This window comes from Camponotus vicinus, unplaced genomic scaffold (genome assembly GCF_025532165.1).
Source record: "Camponotus vicinus isolate PSW18456_S1 unplaced genomic scaffold, iyCamVici1.0 SCAF_1, whole genome shotgun sequence".
Lineage (NCBI taxonomy): Eukaryota > Metazoa > Arthropoda > Insecta > Hymenoptera > Formicidae > Camponotus > Camponotus vicinus.
Window position 1 is genome coordinate 38,407,580 of NW_028141945.1, and position 18,451 is coordinate 38,426,030.

At 33.8% G+C, this 18,451-nt stretch overlaps 1 protein-coding gene across 4 annotated transcripts in view; it reads left to right on the forward strand.

Moving 5' to 3' along the window:
- Positions 1–593: 593 nt before the first annotated feature.
- LOC145966165 (trehalase) overlaps positions 594–18,451 on the forward strand; it is a 48,387-nt gene continuing 30,529 nt past the window's right edge. For 2 of the 4 annotated variants that reach the window (XM_083090043.1, XM_083090080.1), the window contains exons 1-2: positions 594–957; positions 3,488–3,623. In XM_083090043.1, coding sequence (XP_082946169.1) covers positions 3,490–3,623 — 134 coding nt within the window. In that variant the 5' untranslated portion in view covers positions 594–957; positions 3,488–3,489. Of the gene's footprint in view, positions 958–3,487; positions 3,624–9,546; positions 9,850–18,451 lie in introns of those variants that run through there. The other 2 variants (XM_083090060.1, XM_083090070.1) reach the window with 2 other exon arrangements.

An 18,451-nucleotide genomic window follows, 5' to 3' on the forward strand; every position in this document is an offset into this window, starting at 1 on the left:
ATTTGCGCAAGAAATGTTACTTAAAAAACGATATTTATGAAAACATCCATATTGAATCAATTACGAACGTATATTATATCGTAAAATATTCGAACAATTTTTCATCGTATTCGTATTATTGCTGAATAAAGTTGGATTCATTGATTATGCTCCCAGCTTTTATCATCTTCGCGTTTCCTTATACATATTAACTTAAATGTCGAAGCAAATACAAATAACTCAGTTAATAATTCTCTATATTATTGAATTTAAAAATGAGGATTTCTACAATGAATATATATCGAACTTGTATATTTTAGAAAAAGTCATGGAATGTCTCGATATATAATTGACTTTCAACTTTTCTTTTTCTCTTTCGACAAGACTCTTTGGCCTCTTCCCTTTCCCGCAAATATTTATATTCCCAGCGTCATCATATTTAAATTTCTTCGGGGGATTTTGAGAAATCGCTGTCGACCGACCTCGTCTCTCGCGTCGTCGAGATTCGAAGCCGGTTGCAACGCTGTTCCTTAGACACGCTGCGCTAGCAGGCCGCTCGCCCTCGACGCGACGCGGCGTGCCTTCGTATTTACGCGGCATCGCGCGCGCCGCGACGCTCAGTGTGCCGCCGTCCGCCGCGCAGTGCGGACCGTTCGCCGCCGTATCGCGCTCCGAGCGTGCAACGAGTACCGTGCGTGGCATCCGCCATCCATCCGGTCGCGTTCGCCGTGGTTCACGTCCGTTTTTCCCTTGTGCTTTGTACTCGCTCGTTTGTGCGGAGATTATTCATCGTTGCTCCGTTTTTCGCGTCACGCGTGAATATCGGCGGCGAGTCGCGCGGTGCTGATTGTCAAACGTCACGTCGCGTCGCATCGATAGTGCTCGGCCAAGCGGTTTCGATCGCGTGATTCTTTCGGGACGAGTACACGAAACGCATTTCAGGAGACGCCATAGCAGCGTGAGTTTGACGTTTTCAAGGTACGTATTGGCGAACACGCGAGCAGACTTGTTTTTACATAAAGAGAGTGAGCGAGAAAGAGAGAGAGAGAGAGAGGGGTGGGTAAGGATCAACGCGTGCACGCGCGATTGATCGAAGCGCGCGAGCACACGTGCAAATTCAAACCCAGCATTACGTTCGCAAGTATCGGCCTGAATATTTAATTCCGAAGCTTGCGATTACTGCAGTAATGAGTGTTCTCGTTCGAGGAGGAAACGAGGGGAAGGGGTAGCGGAAGGCGCGATCGAAATGAACGCAGCTAGAAATCAAACGCAGATGAGTATAGGTTCTATAGATAGCTTCGGGCTCTAAAATGGCAAAGGAGAGAGGGCGCGCTCTCTATCGATGATATAAGTATATTTTAAAATTCGCGCTTTCTACCGATTAAAATAGCGCGTGACGTTTTCCAGTCAAATTTCTCGGAAAATTTCGAATGAAGACGGTGCTCTTCGTAGTTTTTTAGTTTTACTCCAAAGTCGTAAATTTCTCCGCGTCTTAACTCCGCGCTTTTAATTATATAGAGTAAAATATGAATCGAAACTTCGCGAGGCGAACGAGGAAAGAGAAGGATAAATAAAAATTGAAGCTTCATTTTCGAGAAATTAATACATATTAGCCGGCAAGGCGGAACGCGAGACGTTGCACCGGACAATTTCTACCCGGCAATCGATAGAGCGCTGGCAACCGAGACACATATTTTCTACCGCATTACGATGTATATATTTTCGCAAATATCTGCACGTACGTTTTCGCGAGAGAATCGTCCAAGTTTCACGTTTCCGAATTTTCACGGAATATATCAGTCGCCAGCGAGAACTTCGCAAAGTTTGCTTCCAGGTTAACGATTGCGTCATTTCAAGGTCGACGTAAACAATAAATCGATTTCAATAAATGCGAATGTTTAATTTAATTTTTCAAGAGTGAAAAGAAATGTCGCACATATGTGTAATAAATTCTCGTATATATTATTTTTAATTTTAATGTGTAATATGTATGATAAGATATATTATTAATTATAATAATTGCTTGGTATCGTACCAAGAAAATTTGTGCCCTGTGCACACAAATAAGTTTCAACAAAAACTTATTTCTCGTTGAACTTACGCACGACCATCCGCGTTTAGCTCTTATTGCCCGTTTAAATTTAAGTTTATGTTTTAATACACAGAGCCTAATTTCTTATAGTTATTTAATTATAATAAAAATAAATTTTAAAATATGCTAATAAATTAAATATAAAAAAAATATTATTTCTTATATATAGTTTATTTAATTATTTTTATTATATATTATATTATATATTATATTTATATACAATATATTATATTTAATTTTCAATTGATTAGATTTTTGATTGACAAATGTTTCAATTTTTAAATACGAAACATATATACATAGATGTATTTTATTTAACTTTACAATCCAAAAATATATGCCAATAGAAAACCTAGCAAGTTGAAAAATAATTACAAAATTTAAAGAATAAAATTTACACATTCTTGTACTTTCGGTAACAATTATATGTATATATAAAAAAAAATTCCATAACAATATATATATATATATATATATTATATTCATGATTTTTTGTCGTGTAAGTTTACAAATCGCAAATGGCAACGCCAACACCGACTTGAGACGAGCCTCGGTCTCGCAAGGTCGAAGGTAAGGTCAAACTTTTGTCGTAATCGAATCGGTTGTGTCAGACGAATAAGTTTCATGATCAATGTAAAAATATTGGAAGGTTAAATGTCAAGTGCGTCTTTATAGCACGTATATTTCTTATAAATTAAAAAGTAAATGACGCTCGTAGTTTCAACATTGCTCCAAAAATTGTTTTAAATCTTCAATTAAATAGAAATTTAATTATTTATTATTGTAAAAAATGTGATTACATCTCTCTCTTTATATTGAATTTTACATCTATGTATTCTCTTTACGCCTACGCATCGTGAATTATTCGTTCTCTATATAAGATTTAAACATCGTCTTAATTCGATCGATAAAGATATGTTGCTCTTGTCGTGAAATTGAAGATAAGATACACTTCGTGTGGCGAGATATTGATTCATCGCGCGAATTATTTTTCGTTGCGAATTCGCAAATCGCTGCGTGGGGTAAATTCTAGATCAAAGGTCAAGAACATGTGCGTGTCGTAATGCCGATTGATCGCGAATCGTATCAATTACTACGTAACGCAATCGTATCGTAAGATTGGAGAGACAAAAATTGACACGCAAATTTCTTCAATGTGAAAAACATTGTCAGCGATAACAAGGAGAAAAAATAGCGTCCGTTGAAACGGAACACTCTTATTTTTTAATCGTTTCTCTCGATTCAGATTTGTGTCGCGTACGCGCTTTAAAAAAAAAAAAACGGAACGCCTCTGATAAACAGATAAATCGTGTATGTGTAAATCATGGCAGGCGCGCGTGATATGATTCACCTTGATTCGCGATTGAAAGATGGAGATTTTTCGCGCTAACATTCATCGTTTTGTTCGTGTTACAGTGATGCTGGTTGTTTGGCAAGGAGCTCGCCGTTGCCTGAGTTGCAGCGGGCAGCGCACTAATCAGGGCCACCAATTTCACCATCGTCGCGAGCTAGTCGGCGAAAAGCTCGACCGGTATCATCTCGTCAAATCCAGGTATGTCCAGTTCTCGTCGTGCTTTATTTTTGCCGCATCATACCGTTATCTTCAAGTAGTCACACGCTTGATATTTCTCCAATCGTTTACAAAAGTCAGGGGAAGTCGCACGATAAAGTTTCAAAAAATCTAAATATAACATATTTATTTGATACATTTATAAAAATTATGTGCTAAAATATTTAATAAAAATGGTTTTCCATTTTTACTAAAAATCTAGAATGATATAAAATCATATTTTTTATTTTAAAAATAATTAAAAAGGTAGAGTAATAAAAAATGCATGATATATATTATCGATATAAAATTTTATTATCTGCATTTTTTTATACAATGTATGTTGGAGAGATTATTTGCGAAAGACTCGAGATCGATATATTAGTCATTTGTTATCTTATTGTTTGCGATCGAGGCGTAATTGATCGCTAATTACACTTGAGAAGTTTTATGCATACGTGAATTTTATCTATATGCTCGACGATTATTGGTACGCGTTTTATGTCAACGGACGATGTCTGCTCTCTAAAAGTGAATCAGTGAAAATATCACTAATTTAAACAGTAAAATAAGATTTCACTGAGAATCAGTGAGTATTTTACTGATCTTCAGTGGAAACGCTTATTTTTTTGTTATTTTATCTTATATCTCACTGATTATGGTCAGTTAAAATAAAATTCACTGTAAAACCAGTAAATTTCACTGTAAAACCAGTAATCGCTAGTTCATTCGTTTACCGCTACGATCGCTATCTCTCTCGTATTTAATTTTAATCATAAGAATTATATAAAGTTTGCAAAGAGCGACATTTAAAATTAGAAGTATTATTTCGATTTAATTTCTGATACAATCTCAACAGAGAGGCTTCAGATATTAAATCGATCTTTATAAGTTGGACAAATAAATGTCTGGCGACTTAATGAAAATTATTCGTTCGTTATCTATTTAAAATAACAAGTTCAATATGCATGTAATATAAATAAAATAAAATTTTTAATATAATAAATATTTAGTAAATATAAATAAAATTTTTAATTTTATATGAAATAGATAGATAGATGAATTGTAGTTTAATATTACTGACAATAACGAAAGAAATATTACTGATATTGAGAAATATTACTGATTGAAATAGTCAAAATTATTAACTGATTCTTTCAATAAAATATCACTGATTTACAGTGCTGTACATATAACTGCTTGTTATCATGACTATTTACTGTTTTTCAGTGATAATACACTGATTTACTTTTAGAGAGTGCGACGAGTAATTTTCCATTCTCGTTGACCTGACCTGACCCCGCCGTTAATCGCGAGGCGTGCGAGAGGAAAAGTTTCCATTGGTAAAATACCTACGGTATTTTGCACGTCTCTCGGAACTCATCTCGCGAGATTTTAATCTATCGGCAAATTTTTTGAATCATTAAAAGATGCGTCAAGACAAATAATCGGAAAAGCATTGAAGTGTGAATAATCGGTAAAATCCTACTCGATTAATTCGCACAACATAAAATTTGAGACAAAATTAATCGTGAAAAAAATTAATTTCGGATATTAATCATTTACCTCTTTGTCCTTCAAACTTTCAAGGTGTATTATTTTTTGTAAAGATAGATCGTTTGAATGCTTATAACGCTATCTTTTTACGGTTATTTTTTAATTTAATTATGTAGTCAAAGTCACGTAGAGCGCGAATCTTCTTTCTTCGTGAAAATTGATTGCAGAAGACGCACGTGGCTCGTTGGCGGTATCGGGTCGGATTCAGTGTGTCACATAGCCAGTTCTTATTTTTACAGTCTCGGCAACCTTACGATTAATTCGTGATACAATGTCTGTTATGTATCAGACACGTGCGTGAAGAATACGCGGGGGCATTCACGTTCCGCGATCACGTGTTGTATGACATGCTACACGAGCAGATTTTTCTTGGGTTGTATGCATTTTTTAAGAAAATGCACGCGTGCGCTCTGTAAGCATTGTATGACATATTTACATCTGATTTGGTCACTTTCCCACGATAACGCACGCACAGGAGGTTTCAATTAATCTTCTACTTTCGTGTTATTATCACGCGCAATATGCATATAAATGTGATATTATCTTCGCGACACGCTGGAATTAGTTTACGATCGATGTTTTAAAAAAAGCACGTGTGTATGTATAAAATTTTAATATTTTTTGCAAGATCAAACTAATCTATTTTCGCGAGTATCCATTATATTTCAATGTCTGTTATCCCTGCCACTTGCATGTACAACACAATTGAACATCTCATATCGATACCATTTACGTTTGTTCTGTGATTGACATTTCGGAAATCGCCGTTAATGGAAAATTTCGTCTAAATTCGCGCGTTGATTACAATAGTGATTTTAATTTACCAATTACAGCCTGATTGAAAATGAAACTTTGCGCTAATCTATTTCATTCTCATTAGACAAATCGCGTGTACGTATATGTATATTAGAGTAAAGCGTTAACGAATCTAAGCGACGAAACTACATCGGCCTTCATTTCGATCGTCGGCTTAGCAAAGCAGCAAGAAATATTCGCGGTCACGTAATAATTGCCGACGAGAGTAGCCGATGATTATAAGGCACTCGGTTGACGTTCCAGTACGTCAGTCGGCCACCGAACATTCGCGCGTCGACGTCTCTTACGCAAATCGCGCGTGTCGCATCGCCATAATATACGGTGTGCTATCTTCGAATTGAATTTCGCACGTTTGCGCATTTCATCGCGATTTCGCTATTGTGTACCTGTTCCCGAAACTACAAATCGTGCATAAGTTGCACTTGTTGCATTCGAGAAGTATCGAGTGAGAAAGAAAAAATCGAAATCAAGATCGAGATCTTTTATTTCGTCGAAGTTAAAATATTTTAGAGACGGAAGAATTATACTTTCTCTTGAGCATGACTCGTGTGAAAGAAAGAGGATTATAAACTTTTGTTAAATTGGTGCATTGTGTGCGTTGAATCTCGCAGATGGCAAACATTTGTATGTGAAGTGCATTTAACTTTCCGAATTCTGTAGACGCTGCAAGTTTTGGAGACTTTGTGTGTCCTATATCGCAAGAGAACAAATGATCCCTTCAATGTTTCGTTTTGTAGAAACAATCGTGTACTTTACGGATTTTACGGTATTCGGTTAGAGTTGAATCGAAACTGTTTACTGTTTAAACGAGCAAAGTTCGTTTTCATTGTACTTACGTTCCATTGTCTTACGCATAGTGATTTCTTAATTAAGGCCGCAGCAGAGAGGAATCGAAGGTTTCTCATACGGTACGTACAAGGTTTTCAATTGATTGATAGATAACGAGTTATTTGTCGTCAACATCCCCGGCAGCGATCTTAAGTATCTTTGTTTCGCGATAAATATTTTCGCTGCAAAAATGTCTTAATATTTTCTCACGTATTTTTAAATTTTTATTGGCAATTAATGATAACGCAATCTGTCGGATAAAGACATTCGTGTAACAATGTGTGATACAATTTCAACTGCTACTGTTGGCGAGCGATATTTTTAAAATATTTCTTGTGTAGGAATGCGATTAGAACATGATTTTATGGGTAACAAAGATTGCCAGTTTCCTTCTTGGGTGTTCTTTATTTTGCTTGAAAATGCACGTTTAGGATTCGTGTTAATAATCACGATTTTTGTTAAAACGGTATAACATGTCTTCGATGTATTATGTAATAGATTTGATGTAGCCATGTCCAAATTGCGAAAGAGTGCAAAAAATACATTAATTTGTCAAAATATTATAATTTAATTTATTATAATTAATATATTAATTTAGTAAAATATATTTTTTTAATATTACCATTATTATAATATTTAAAAAAATATAATTTATTTAGTCTATAATCATACATGGACACACACATTGTTAAAAAAATATTATTTCTCGAAAAAGAAATTAAAAACACAATTGTATTGTTGAAGAATTTAAACTAAAATTGAAAAATTTAAGGGAGATTACCTGTGAGATGTTTTTAATATTATATTTATTTGTTATAATAACATCTTAAATCTGAAATTTACAACAATCGCATTAAGATGCATAGTGTATCTTTGCAGTTAACCGAATATAATCTACGAGAATAATTCTCTTTTCCGTGAAACTTATTTACAATTATTACTGTGTATAGATCCGCTTACTTATGACAGAAATTAACATAACTAATTTCAAGAAATAATAAAAAATAATCCGCGCGATTTTTTTACTTGATGAAACAATAAAGTGTACGATAAATGCACGTTTAATAAAAAACCGAAAAAGATTACCGAAATCATACAATAGGCGCGAAAGTACCCGAAGCCAAAGATTGAAAGTCTCTCCTATGTTTCTTAGACGCAAGTGAATGATCCGAGCACGTGCTTCGTAATTCCTCTCGTCGAACTTTGTCGTGTAATTATACGTCGGCTGTTGGCTAACAATAGAACATGATGTACTACACATGTGTTTTGAAAGACAAATCACTTCGTTCCGGGTCGCTATTGAATAAATCATGGATGATATCCGAGTGAAATTTGCTTCCCGAGGACAGAATTAGAGCTAGGAAATTTCTCTCCTCGTCAATTTTTTTCATTAAATGCTCACAATTATATTCCCTTTTATTTTTCGTATATCGTTTTCGAATTATCAGAATATATTTATAATTTTTATCGCAATGTAAATGTATATATTTTTGAATATATATGTGTTTATATATATATATATATATATATATATATATATCTTTTTAAATTGTTTATATTTATAATATATAAAATTAGAAAATAAAATTTTGTGCTAAGTTTTGCCGCAAATAGATTTTAAAGTGGGCTTTAATCGGGTTCAAAAAATTTTATATTAAATGCAATTATCTTTTTGTTTTATCCTTTTATAAATGAAAGATGTCATTTTAAGAAAAGAGAGGAAAATACGGAGGAAGAAAGAATTTTATTAAATTTTCTTGTTTCTCTCTCTTTTTCTAATGATGAGAGTTTTATTATTTTTTTTGCATTATAATCTTATAATCTTTTTTGAATATAATATTGTATCATCGGTTAAGCATCTTAACTTAATAAATAACTAAATAAATATTCATAATTGTACACTTACATTGCGATTCGAAGACTCGTTTATTTTTAGCAAAATTGACTTTCTCTCTCTCCTCAAATTTATTGATTTAAAATATATTTTAAATCGCAATGTAAGTGTACAATTATGAATATTTATTTAGTTATTTATTAAGTTAAGATGCTTAACCGATGATACAATATTATATTCAAAAAAGATTATAAGATTATAATGCAAAAAAAATTTAAATCTCGCAGTATCGCGAGATACTTGATATCACTCTTATTAATAGATTAATTTCGAATTAAATTTTCTATATAATCAATTTTTAGATATATTAGTATTCGACTAACAATGAGAGAGAGTGTTTTTATAAAAATCTGAACTTTGTTCCTAAACCGGAATGCAATTTATGCATTTATTGTATACGTACTTCGAGGCGACAAGTATATATATCTATCCTCCGAAAGGAGGGAAAGAGAGAAAGAGAAGACAAACATATATCAATCGAGAATGAAAAAGAGAGAAAAGGAAAGATTGATCGACGGTTGTGACGGTGAGTGGGATCCGATGCAGTGCCGGAATGCGAAGGATTCGCTTTGCAGTCCCAAGTTATAACGGGAATCTCCTTCCTTTTCGAGAGAAGTATATACAAGGTATATACAATGCGTGACAAAAATCCTAATTGAAATAACCGCGCGTGAAAGACGTTACTTTCTTTTCGAGATAACGCGAAATCTCCCCTTGCGACGACTCCGACCCGAGGCTCGACTCGCCGCATAAATCCTCCGACCCTGGCGCGAACGAGAGAGGGAGACAGACTCGACTTGCGCGGAGGTTCTCTCGGATGACTACTCGCTAGCAGTCACGTAGGTAACGCGGCACCAGGCACTCCGCCACGTGTGAAATCGACGTTTTCGTTTCTCCTCGCAACGGGACGACACTGTTTCGTCAGCGATCGTCAACTCTCGAGCGGGCGAGCGATTAATCGATCTCGTACGCGCCAATCTCGTTCTCCTTCGCGCCGATAACGTTCGTCCACCGCGGTGTGATAACCGCGAGGAGTGATAATCGCACAGTGCGCCGATTGTGTGTGACCGCGCGATATAATTTTGCAGTGAAAACAATCTCCTACTCTCTCCCAGCTCGCAGCGAGGGCGAAAGGTAATTACGTTCAATTATGAGAAATCGCATTTACAGATCCGAACGTGTCGCGCGCCGACACGTGCTCGCGAAAACTCGTGGGAGGCTTCGGGAAGATCTTTCAGCATGTCCGTTTTTGTAGGTGCACGCACGTGCGAATGTGTGTGTGCCCGCTGAGGTTTATTCCTTTGCGCGTTACATAATAATCGTGTTAAATGAAATGGGCGACAATTACAGAGTTGAAAGTCATAAAGATATTCGTGTCTAAAATTAACGTTTTGCATTAATTAGGAAAAAATGCATTTTTGCATACACTCTCTCATTCTCTTGTGTTTTGTTAAAAAATTGAAATGCAATATTCATTCGATTTATCAGATTTATCTATTATAGCATGAAATTAGTGAAAATATAAAATCTTATAATTGTGATGTATTTTAGAAATAATACTTTAATTGTGTGAATTTTTACACCGTAGTTTTTTCATTAAATTTTGTGAAATAAAAATCTAGATTATCCTCAAATCATGATAACGCAAACAAAAACATTTGCATCCTTTCACGCGAATAATTAATTATAAAATGCAAAATATTAACTTTTTCTCAAAATACGACACACTTTATTATTGCGATTAGAATAACTATAAACAGGCGCGCGTATTTTTAGAGACATAAACGCCTATTTTACAGATTGCTATTAATGCAAAAGTAAAATACATGTAGATTGAAATTATGAATTCGATAATTATACATTTTACGCACATGTTTGCGTTTGAAGGACAATTTGGTATCATTGTCATTCGGTGTCCTTTCGACGTTCGAATGTCATACGAAGAACATTAACTCTCGGAAGTGATAGGCGAAGGTTTCGGTTTACATTTTGCGAGACTAAAAAAAAAATGTGGATTATTTTAAATCTCGCAGTATCGCGAGATACTTGATATTACTCTTATTAACTTCGAATTAAATTTTCTATATAATCAATTTTTAGGTATATTAGTATTCGACTAACAATGAGAGAGAGTGTTTTTTATGCGAGTGAAATATTATCATTCTTTATAACGCAAGCATTCATTGAACCAATTATTTGTATTAGAAGTGAATCAATTCGATGCATGCGAATGATGTTAATAACACAATGCGAATTAATAGTTACACAGTCCAAATTAGCGAGACTCGAGCAATTTCGTGTTGCATTTTGCATATTTTTCTTAATTTAATTTGTAACAAAAAAAAATTTACGAGCAACTTACAATTACTTTTAAATCTATGAGTATTTGAGTATTCAAGTATCTCGGATGGCTAAGTAAAATTAATATTATAGTTAAATATTATAATTAAGATTTTCCTTATCTTAGGTATCCGTTTTCTTTTAATAATTAGGAAGTAAGAAGAGAAACCGGATACTGTAATTCTATCTAAAAAATAATACGCGATAATATGATGAGTTCTCCTTAATGTGTGGTCGTAAGATACAATGATAAATCGTCCGAAATCCGTTTTTATTCAAACAGATGTTGAGGAAATTTTTACGTGGATAATATTACCTTTTTTGCTACCTTTTACGAGTAAGTTACATTTTTCAAAGATTGATAAAAAATATTTATTGGTGACATCGGTCGGAGTGATGCGATTGGACGATCGTGTAACACGCGACGTGAATGAGTTATACATGATAGAAATTAACGGAGCATGCATTTTGCGTGTGTCACAATTGACACCGTGCCAGAATTCATGCCGAAGTAAGTTCCAGGGCCGAATAGACGATATTATTAGATCGGGAGGTTAGTGCAAAATGACATATTTTCCAATATATATCGATGAATCACGTACTAAACTCTTCTTTTCTCTAGAAATTTCGAAAATTGTCTCTCTATCTCTTTCTCTCTCCCTCTCTCCTTCCCACTCTCTCTCTCTCTCTCTCTCTCTCTCTCTCTCTCGCATATTAAAATTCCACTCACCACATAATAAACACGTTACAACATTTTAGATGTCCGATTTTTTTTTATTTTTTTATGTATGATTATTAACGCGCGATTAAGTTATTTTTAGGTTTTGCTTAGGTTGCAGATAAAGCAAACGGTAGCCGCATAAATGCTGCATCAGCGAAAACGGCGATGCTGCTTTGACTGCAACGAGTGCGAAATAAAATGAATCGTGGTTGTATAATCTTTGTATAAAGAACTCGTGTCAATTATGAATAAATTTCATCGGGCTAGGATGTTCTCTATTTCCAAGAATGCGATTTTTTTGAAAATAGAAAGCAAATTAATATCAATTTTAAATTGAGATTGAGTACATATATTGATGTTTTTTTAAAGGTCGTGTAAAATGATTCGTTTTCACGGTTCTATCTTCGCAAGTCAATCTCCAATCTCATCAGTGTCGTATTCTTGAAATGAGCGAACGGAATGGAATAGCCAAACAACAGTTAATGGATGTGTTGATAATGAGAAAAAAATTCCGTATTTTAACGCTCTTTTGAAGGCGAGGTAATTTGTGTTTTTTGTTTATAGTAATAATTTCATAAAATATTAATGAAATTTAATAAAATATTAATTTTGTATTAGTCATTTTAAAAATGTTAAAAGATAAAATTTTATCTTTCGAGCTTGCAATACATATATAAGTGTACTTTCAAATGCAAATATTTATTTCTCGTCAGAGAATCCAGTTGCGCATAATAAAGCAATCTGATCCTCCGACTCTGATCTTGAATATTGCGTTACCAGCTAAAGTGACACATCTTCGGTTATCATCCCAATGTCAACAATGATACGAAGTATTTGCGTCACGATTCGTCGTGACGAACGCGGAATTCATTTTAGTTTTGCTCAACATCTGCAAGAATTGCATAATTACTAATCTAACGTCTCTTTAACGAATCTCTCTCTGAATGATGCAATTGAACAGAGCGCGAAAGCGATGCATAGCAAGAGATGCAAGATGCAAGAAGACGAGCCTTCGTCTGGTTGTTTCGTGATTGGCCGACATGGTAGGTGTTGGTAGCTAAAGTGATCCGCGATTTGCCTCTCAACCGGTTAGACAGGAGGCTCGTCTCAAGCGGTTCTCATTCGCCATAATTTCCGGCGATAAATTCGATCGATCACGAATTGACACAAAAGCATATGTTACAAATAAGGAGAATTGAAATTTATCAATTGAAGATTATTGCACTACATGAAATTGACGATGACATTCTAGGAAAATGTTCGATATGTCGAAGCTAGAAAGAGTTGCAAATCATTGAAAATAATTTACGTTATAGGATTTATACGCATTTAGATAAAAAACCACATACAACCGCACTTTTATTTTTATTATTGCGCATTCAATGAAATTCGTTATCAAAAATCACACCTCTGGCAAATCGGTCGATTATCTAATCATTAAAGATAATGATATTTTCTCATGGACGCAGGAAGAAAATCGTTAAATTTGTAAAATAAATTATTTAATTGTTAAAAATTTTAGATTCACGTTTAAAAAAACGTAATTCTTCTTAGTGAAGATAAACCTATAGTTTGATGATCTATTTAAATTTTGATTAATGAATTGATAATTTTATTTTAACGTAGTTTTGAGTATTTTATTTTACAACTTTTGCAAATTCTACGAAAAAATAATAAAATTTAAAGATCCGTGGCATTTGTATAACTTGCGAAAAATTCTTCGACTTTCAATTGAAATGATATCGAAATCCAACTTGTTTACAAACCGATTTCAATTCGAACGGAAAGAATCTATTGTTCGAATTAAAAAGGGGATTGTAAAAAGGAATTGACGTCGATGGCTAATTTAACAGTTACACTTTTGATGACATTGTTTAGTGAACGACTAATGGGCTCGATTACCGCAACAATTGGAGCAATATACTTGACTTTGACCGATTTGCCAATAAAATGATCCATAATGAGTAACACGCGAGCCGACAAATCAGTCCGCTTCTACTTGATGATTTGATGACCCACAACGTCATGGCAAGAAAGTTTCTCATTGGCTAGATTGATTGTCATTCGAGGGGCTCGACCGAACACGGTTCTCAACCTGTTCCGTTCGCATTCAGCACTTGTCACTTTTAAATCCCGATTCACAGATTTTATAGAAACCTACGAAAGAGATTTCGCGACGAACGATATCTCAGAGATGAAAATAACAGAGAATCAGAGACAAAATAATAGCGATGAAAATAATAGTGATGTCACTTTGACGCTCGAATTTTATTCACGTCACCGGCCATTTCTTGTACTACGTTCGTTGGTGATGTAATGCTACGTCTCGTGGACTTTGTCTCGCATTATAATGTGAGATAAGCGCAAAGTTTAATTGCCTGTTTATTATCGTGTTTATTATCTATGAAAATTTATTATTCTCTTAACTTTTGCCAGTTTACTTTCTATAAAATTCTATCATTGCGAAATAAATTGTATCGATGCGGAAGAAGAACGCGATTGCACAAAGTATATTAAATTATAAATTTAATAAAATCGATTAGCGATAGTATTAACGAATTGAAGATTTATTTAACGTATTGTAGAATTTAAAAAAATCGAAAATTAAAACGATACAAGGCTTTTTGAAAGTACAATGAACTTGAATACACGAAGACCGAAGGTGGTCAGACAGAAAGCAGTTCTACTTTTACCTTTGTTGACGACCTATATATCAATATCCGCTCTGGCAACTTTCCTACGTTGCAGAATTATTGCGTGTTTCATTGGCTAGGGCCACGAAGAAACTTCTAGAAATTAATATGTAATATGTAATAATATTTAGTGATCTATTCGATATTATTTAATAAATGTTACACGATTAATAATAATAAACTATAATAACGATAAATTTCTAAAGTAATGCATTAGCTATTTAATTAGTTGGCAATTTGCAATTATCTCTCCCTCGAGTTTACTCGAATTTATGTAATACTTGTTATCTGTCACGATTCTTTCCGTGCAAATAAGTCCGGATAATAAATACTTGGCTAAATACGTTGCTCCAAGCGACTCGCTGGAACAGCTATCTCCGATTGATTGGATTTTTCGAATGACTCATGATTTTGTAGGATCACAGACGCAAACATTTCTCCAATCAGCATCTGTGCACCATGGTGACAGAAATTAAACAAAAAAGACAGGAAAACGTTTTTATAAAATTTTGATTCAATCTTTTTTAACTTATATACGACTCTCGAGATGCTTTGTATATCTCTCGATCCTTAAATCATTGTTAAATAGTTTGATAAGATACTTAACGAATGACGTCACAAAGCGACTGACGATGCCAATTAATAGTCATTGCTGAAGGTTAAGAAGAATCGGCCTTCTTTATCATCCGCGATCGCGGAAAATTAATTTTAATTGAGCTTGTGCTGATACCGATTGCTCGCCGATTTCGTCATAGAATTCGTTTCATATCTCACATGCGATTGACGAGCATGCTCGTTGACGTTACATGATACAATGAAATAATTGTAGACTTTGCGTTCTCTATTACGCTCTATTATTTTGTCCCTCCTCTACAAATTGGTCGGAATTGATTGGCTCATCGTGCTCTTGCGATAATAGCGATTGAAAAAAAATTGTTACATTTTTTTTTACATTTTTACATTTTTAAATTATTATTTACAGGATTATTTTGCGAATGTCAAGAAAAATTTCTAGAATTTTAGAAAATAACTGTATTGATAAACCACACATATTGGTTTATCAAAAAATAATCGCGAAATAGTTTGCATATATTGGAAAAATATGAGCATAAATATATTTATTAAAATATATAGTATTTTGTTATGTTATCAATATTTAAATTTACGAAGAAATTTTTTGACACTTATAAATTACGCGATTACATTATTCAGAATACGGCGCATTGTGTTGACAATGTTACTTTATTGAATTCTACTAACAATAAGCGTACTTCCTGTCTTTTTGCATGCAAAAGATAATCATGTGAACCGATAAGATTAACGTTTATTCAATTGCTCTGTTTGCTATAGTGTACACTGCTTTCGAAGTATATTTTATGTAAAAACCTGTATCCTTGCAAATTTTTTGTTGTTGTAAAAGTTTGATAGAATATTTTCGTCAACTTGACTGTTATAGCTATGATAGATAGATACACAACTGATATACTGACCGTCTCGAATGATGCGCTTGTTTGGAGCTCGTGTTCATCCAGAATTCGCATACGTGCCAATACACAAGATCCGTCACGCGCATCGCGTGAGAGATTTCCTCGGAAAGATTTCGCAATCTGTCGAAATGCTACTATCATAACAACGAAGAATTGATATATGCAGAGACCATTCTGCATAATTTTCAATTAATGATAAACAAGATTTATGATTACCTACACAGCACCAAGTCGTCTAAAAGTACTACTAAAACTGGACATTTTTTTGTCACAGACATCTTTTACTGACATCGTTAAGTCGACGGAAAGATGGCTAAAAGTCGTCTCATGACCCGAATTCAGTGACTTTTTAGTCTTGTCCATATGATGACTAAAAGATGACTTGATTCATTCTATATAGATTATCGACACTCGGTAGTAGGAATACTTCAATACACACAATAAATGGGCTATTTCTCCCATTTATCCGCCTAATTTCTAATAATCTGTTTAATATTCTGAATCCCAATAAGGAATCCAGATTATTAAATAAATTATTTTAAATTCAATTTGTCAGAAATTAAACTGATAAACAGTAATGTCAGGAAAAGGATGCGGCTCACACGCATACAATCATTCTGCGTATCACATGTATGTGGCTCTCTCTCTGATTGATGCGTGCGAGCAGTATCCTCTTTCTGGCATTACTGCTCGTAAAAGGCAAAAATATGCTTCAAATTTTATATTAATTACTAATTCTTTATATACATTTCGTGATAAGTATTAAATACGAGATAAGTTAAGAGTGGCTCGCCGCGTAGCGGCAAGCGAAGAAACAAGTGTCACATACTATTATGTCTTTTTTATGTCATCTTTTTCGACAAAGCGAAAAGATGTCTTTATATTTTGTCGAAAAGATAACTTAAAAAAGACATCTTTTCGTTATCTTTTAGTATAATATGCTGTATGGGTAAAAAATAAAATTTTATAAATGTGTAAAAAATTCATAAAATTTATAAATTTTTACTTTTTTTTTTTTAAATTAAACGAACCATTTTTCTTTAACGCGGACTTTTACATTGCAAAATTTTTTTACATTTTTTTCCCTTACTCACATGCATATATTTGCAAAATTATAAGGTCAGATTGTCATGTTACGACCGATAATAATTTATGCATTTTTTTACCGACTGACGAACTATGTCTATATTATCGACAACATAGTGTAATATAGTTTCTTATCGATGTACAAATTCTTCCGTTGCAAGCTCATAAGATGGCTCAGAAGATGGCAGTACCGCTTCTTTCCATGAATGAGTTGACAAATACTTTCCATCAATGAATCCCACGAATCATGTGAGAGTAAAAATATATACAAAAAAATCGCGCTATTTAATATGACGTATAAATATTTTTACAATAATTTTTATTTATACTACTTCACATAGCATATATATTTAACACATGCATAAATTCTGTAATGTGGCACTAGTTTTATTTTCCTGATATGTTGGCTTATTATGCACTTTACTTAATAATGCACATTATTCATTTTATCTAGCTAACTCTAAAAGACAAGGTGCGCGAAACAATATATATTTATTTAATATATAAATTTACTTAATAAAACTTTTTAGTAAATTTTTATATATTTTCAATGTTTAATATAATGTTTTCAATATAATTGTCTCAATATCAACATGCAATGTCATTGCTCATTTCAAAATTTATATCGTCCATAGTTCGCAATAAAGAAAATGTAACCGTATATTACATAATAGAATCGCGACATACTCTGACATTCGCTGTCAGAGACAAGAAAAACGCGAATTCAGTTTTCATATTGATGTGACGCGTTGAATAAGATGCAATTGTTATTTATGAATATCAGAGATTATTTCTCTTTCATCGATATCTACAAGAGATCAATTATTCAAATCAAATTCACATTCGATTTGATGATTACGATATACTAATCTTACCCGTTTTCGAGCGCGTTTCGTCAGCAAAACGGTTCATATAATCAGTCGCGCATTGCGTAAGTACAATTGCATTTGCCCTCCCCTTTCCTGTATGCATACTTCTTCGATGTTTGTTCGGACGACAGCCCAACGTACACTCGATGATGTATTGAACAAACGGATTCTCGGTTTGCAGCGATTAACTCGACCATCGTTCATGAGATCTTACACTCCTCCTTCTCTCCTGCCAAACGCGGATGTGTTCATAACGTGTCATTTTCCCGTCATTTTCCATTAAATCCAATATGCATGTATTCCGCGTTTCTACATGATTTAGGTGTATTCATAATTATTAATGCACGTTATTTTGTTGATGAATACGAATACGTGTGTTGAAAAATGCAGATTTAAATGTATATTTGAATTAATGGCGCAAAAATACATTTATTGATATTCTTCACACGTGTGTGATTATTTTGTTCATATAAAAAAAGTATAATTTTCTAGATTATTATTTATATGATATTATTTTATAATAATAGTATGATAATTGGG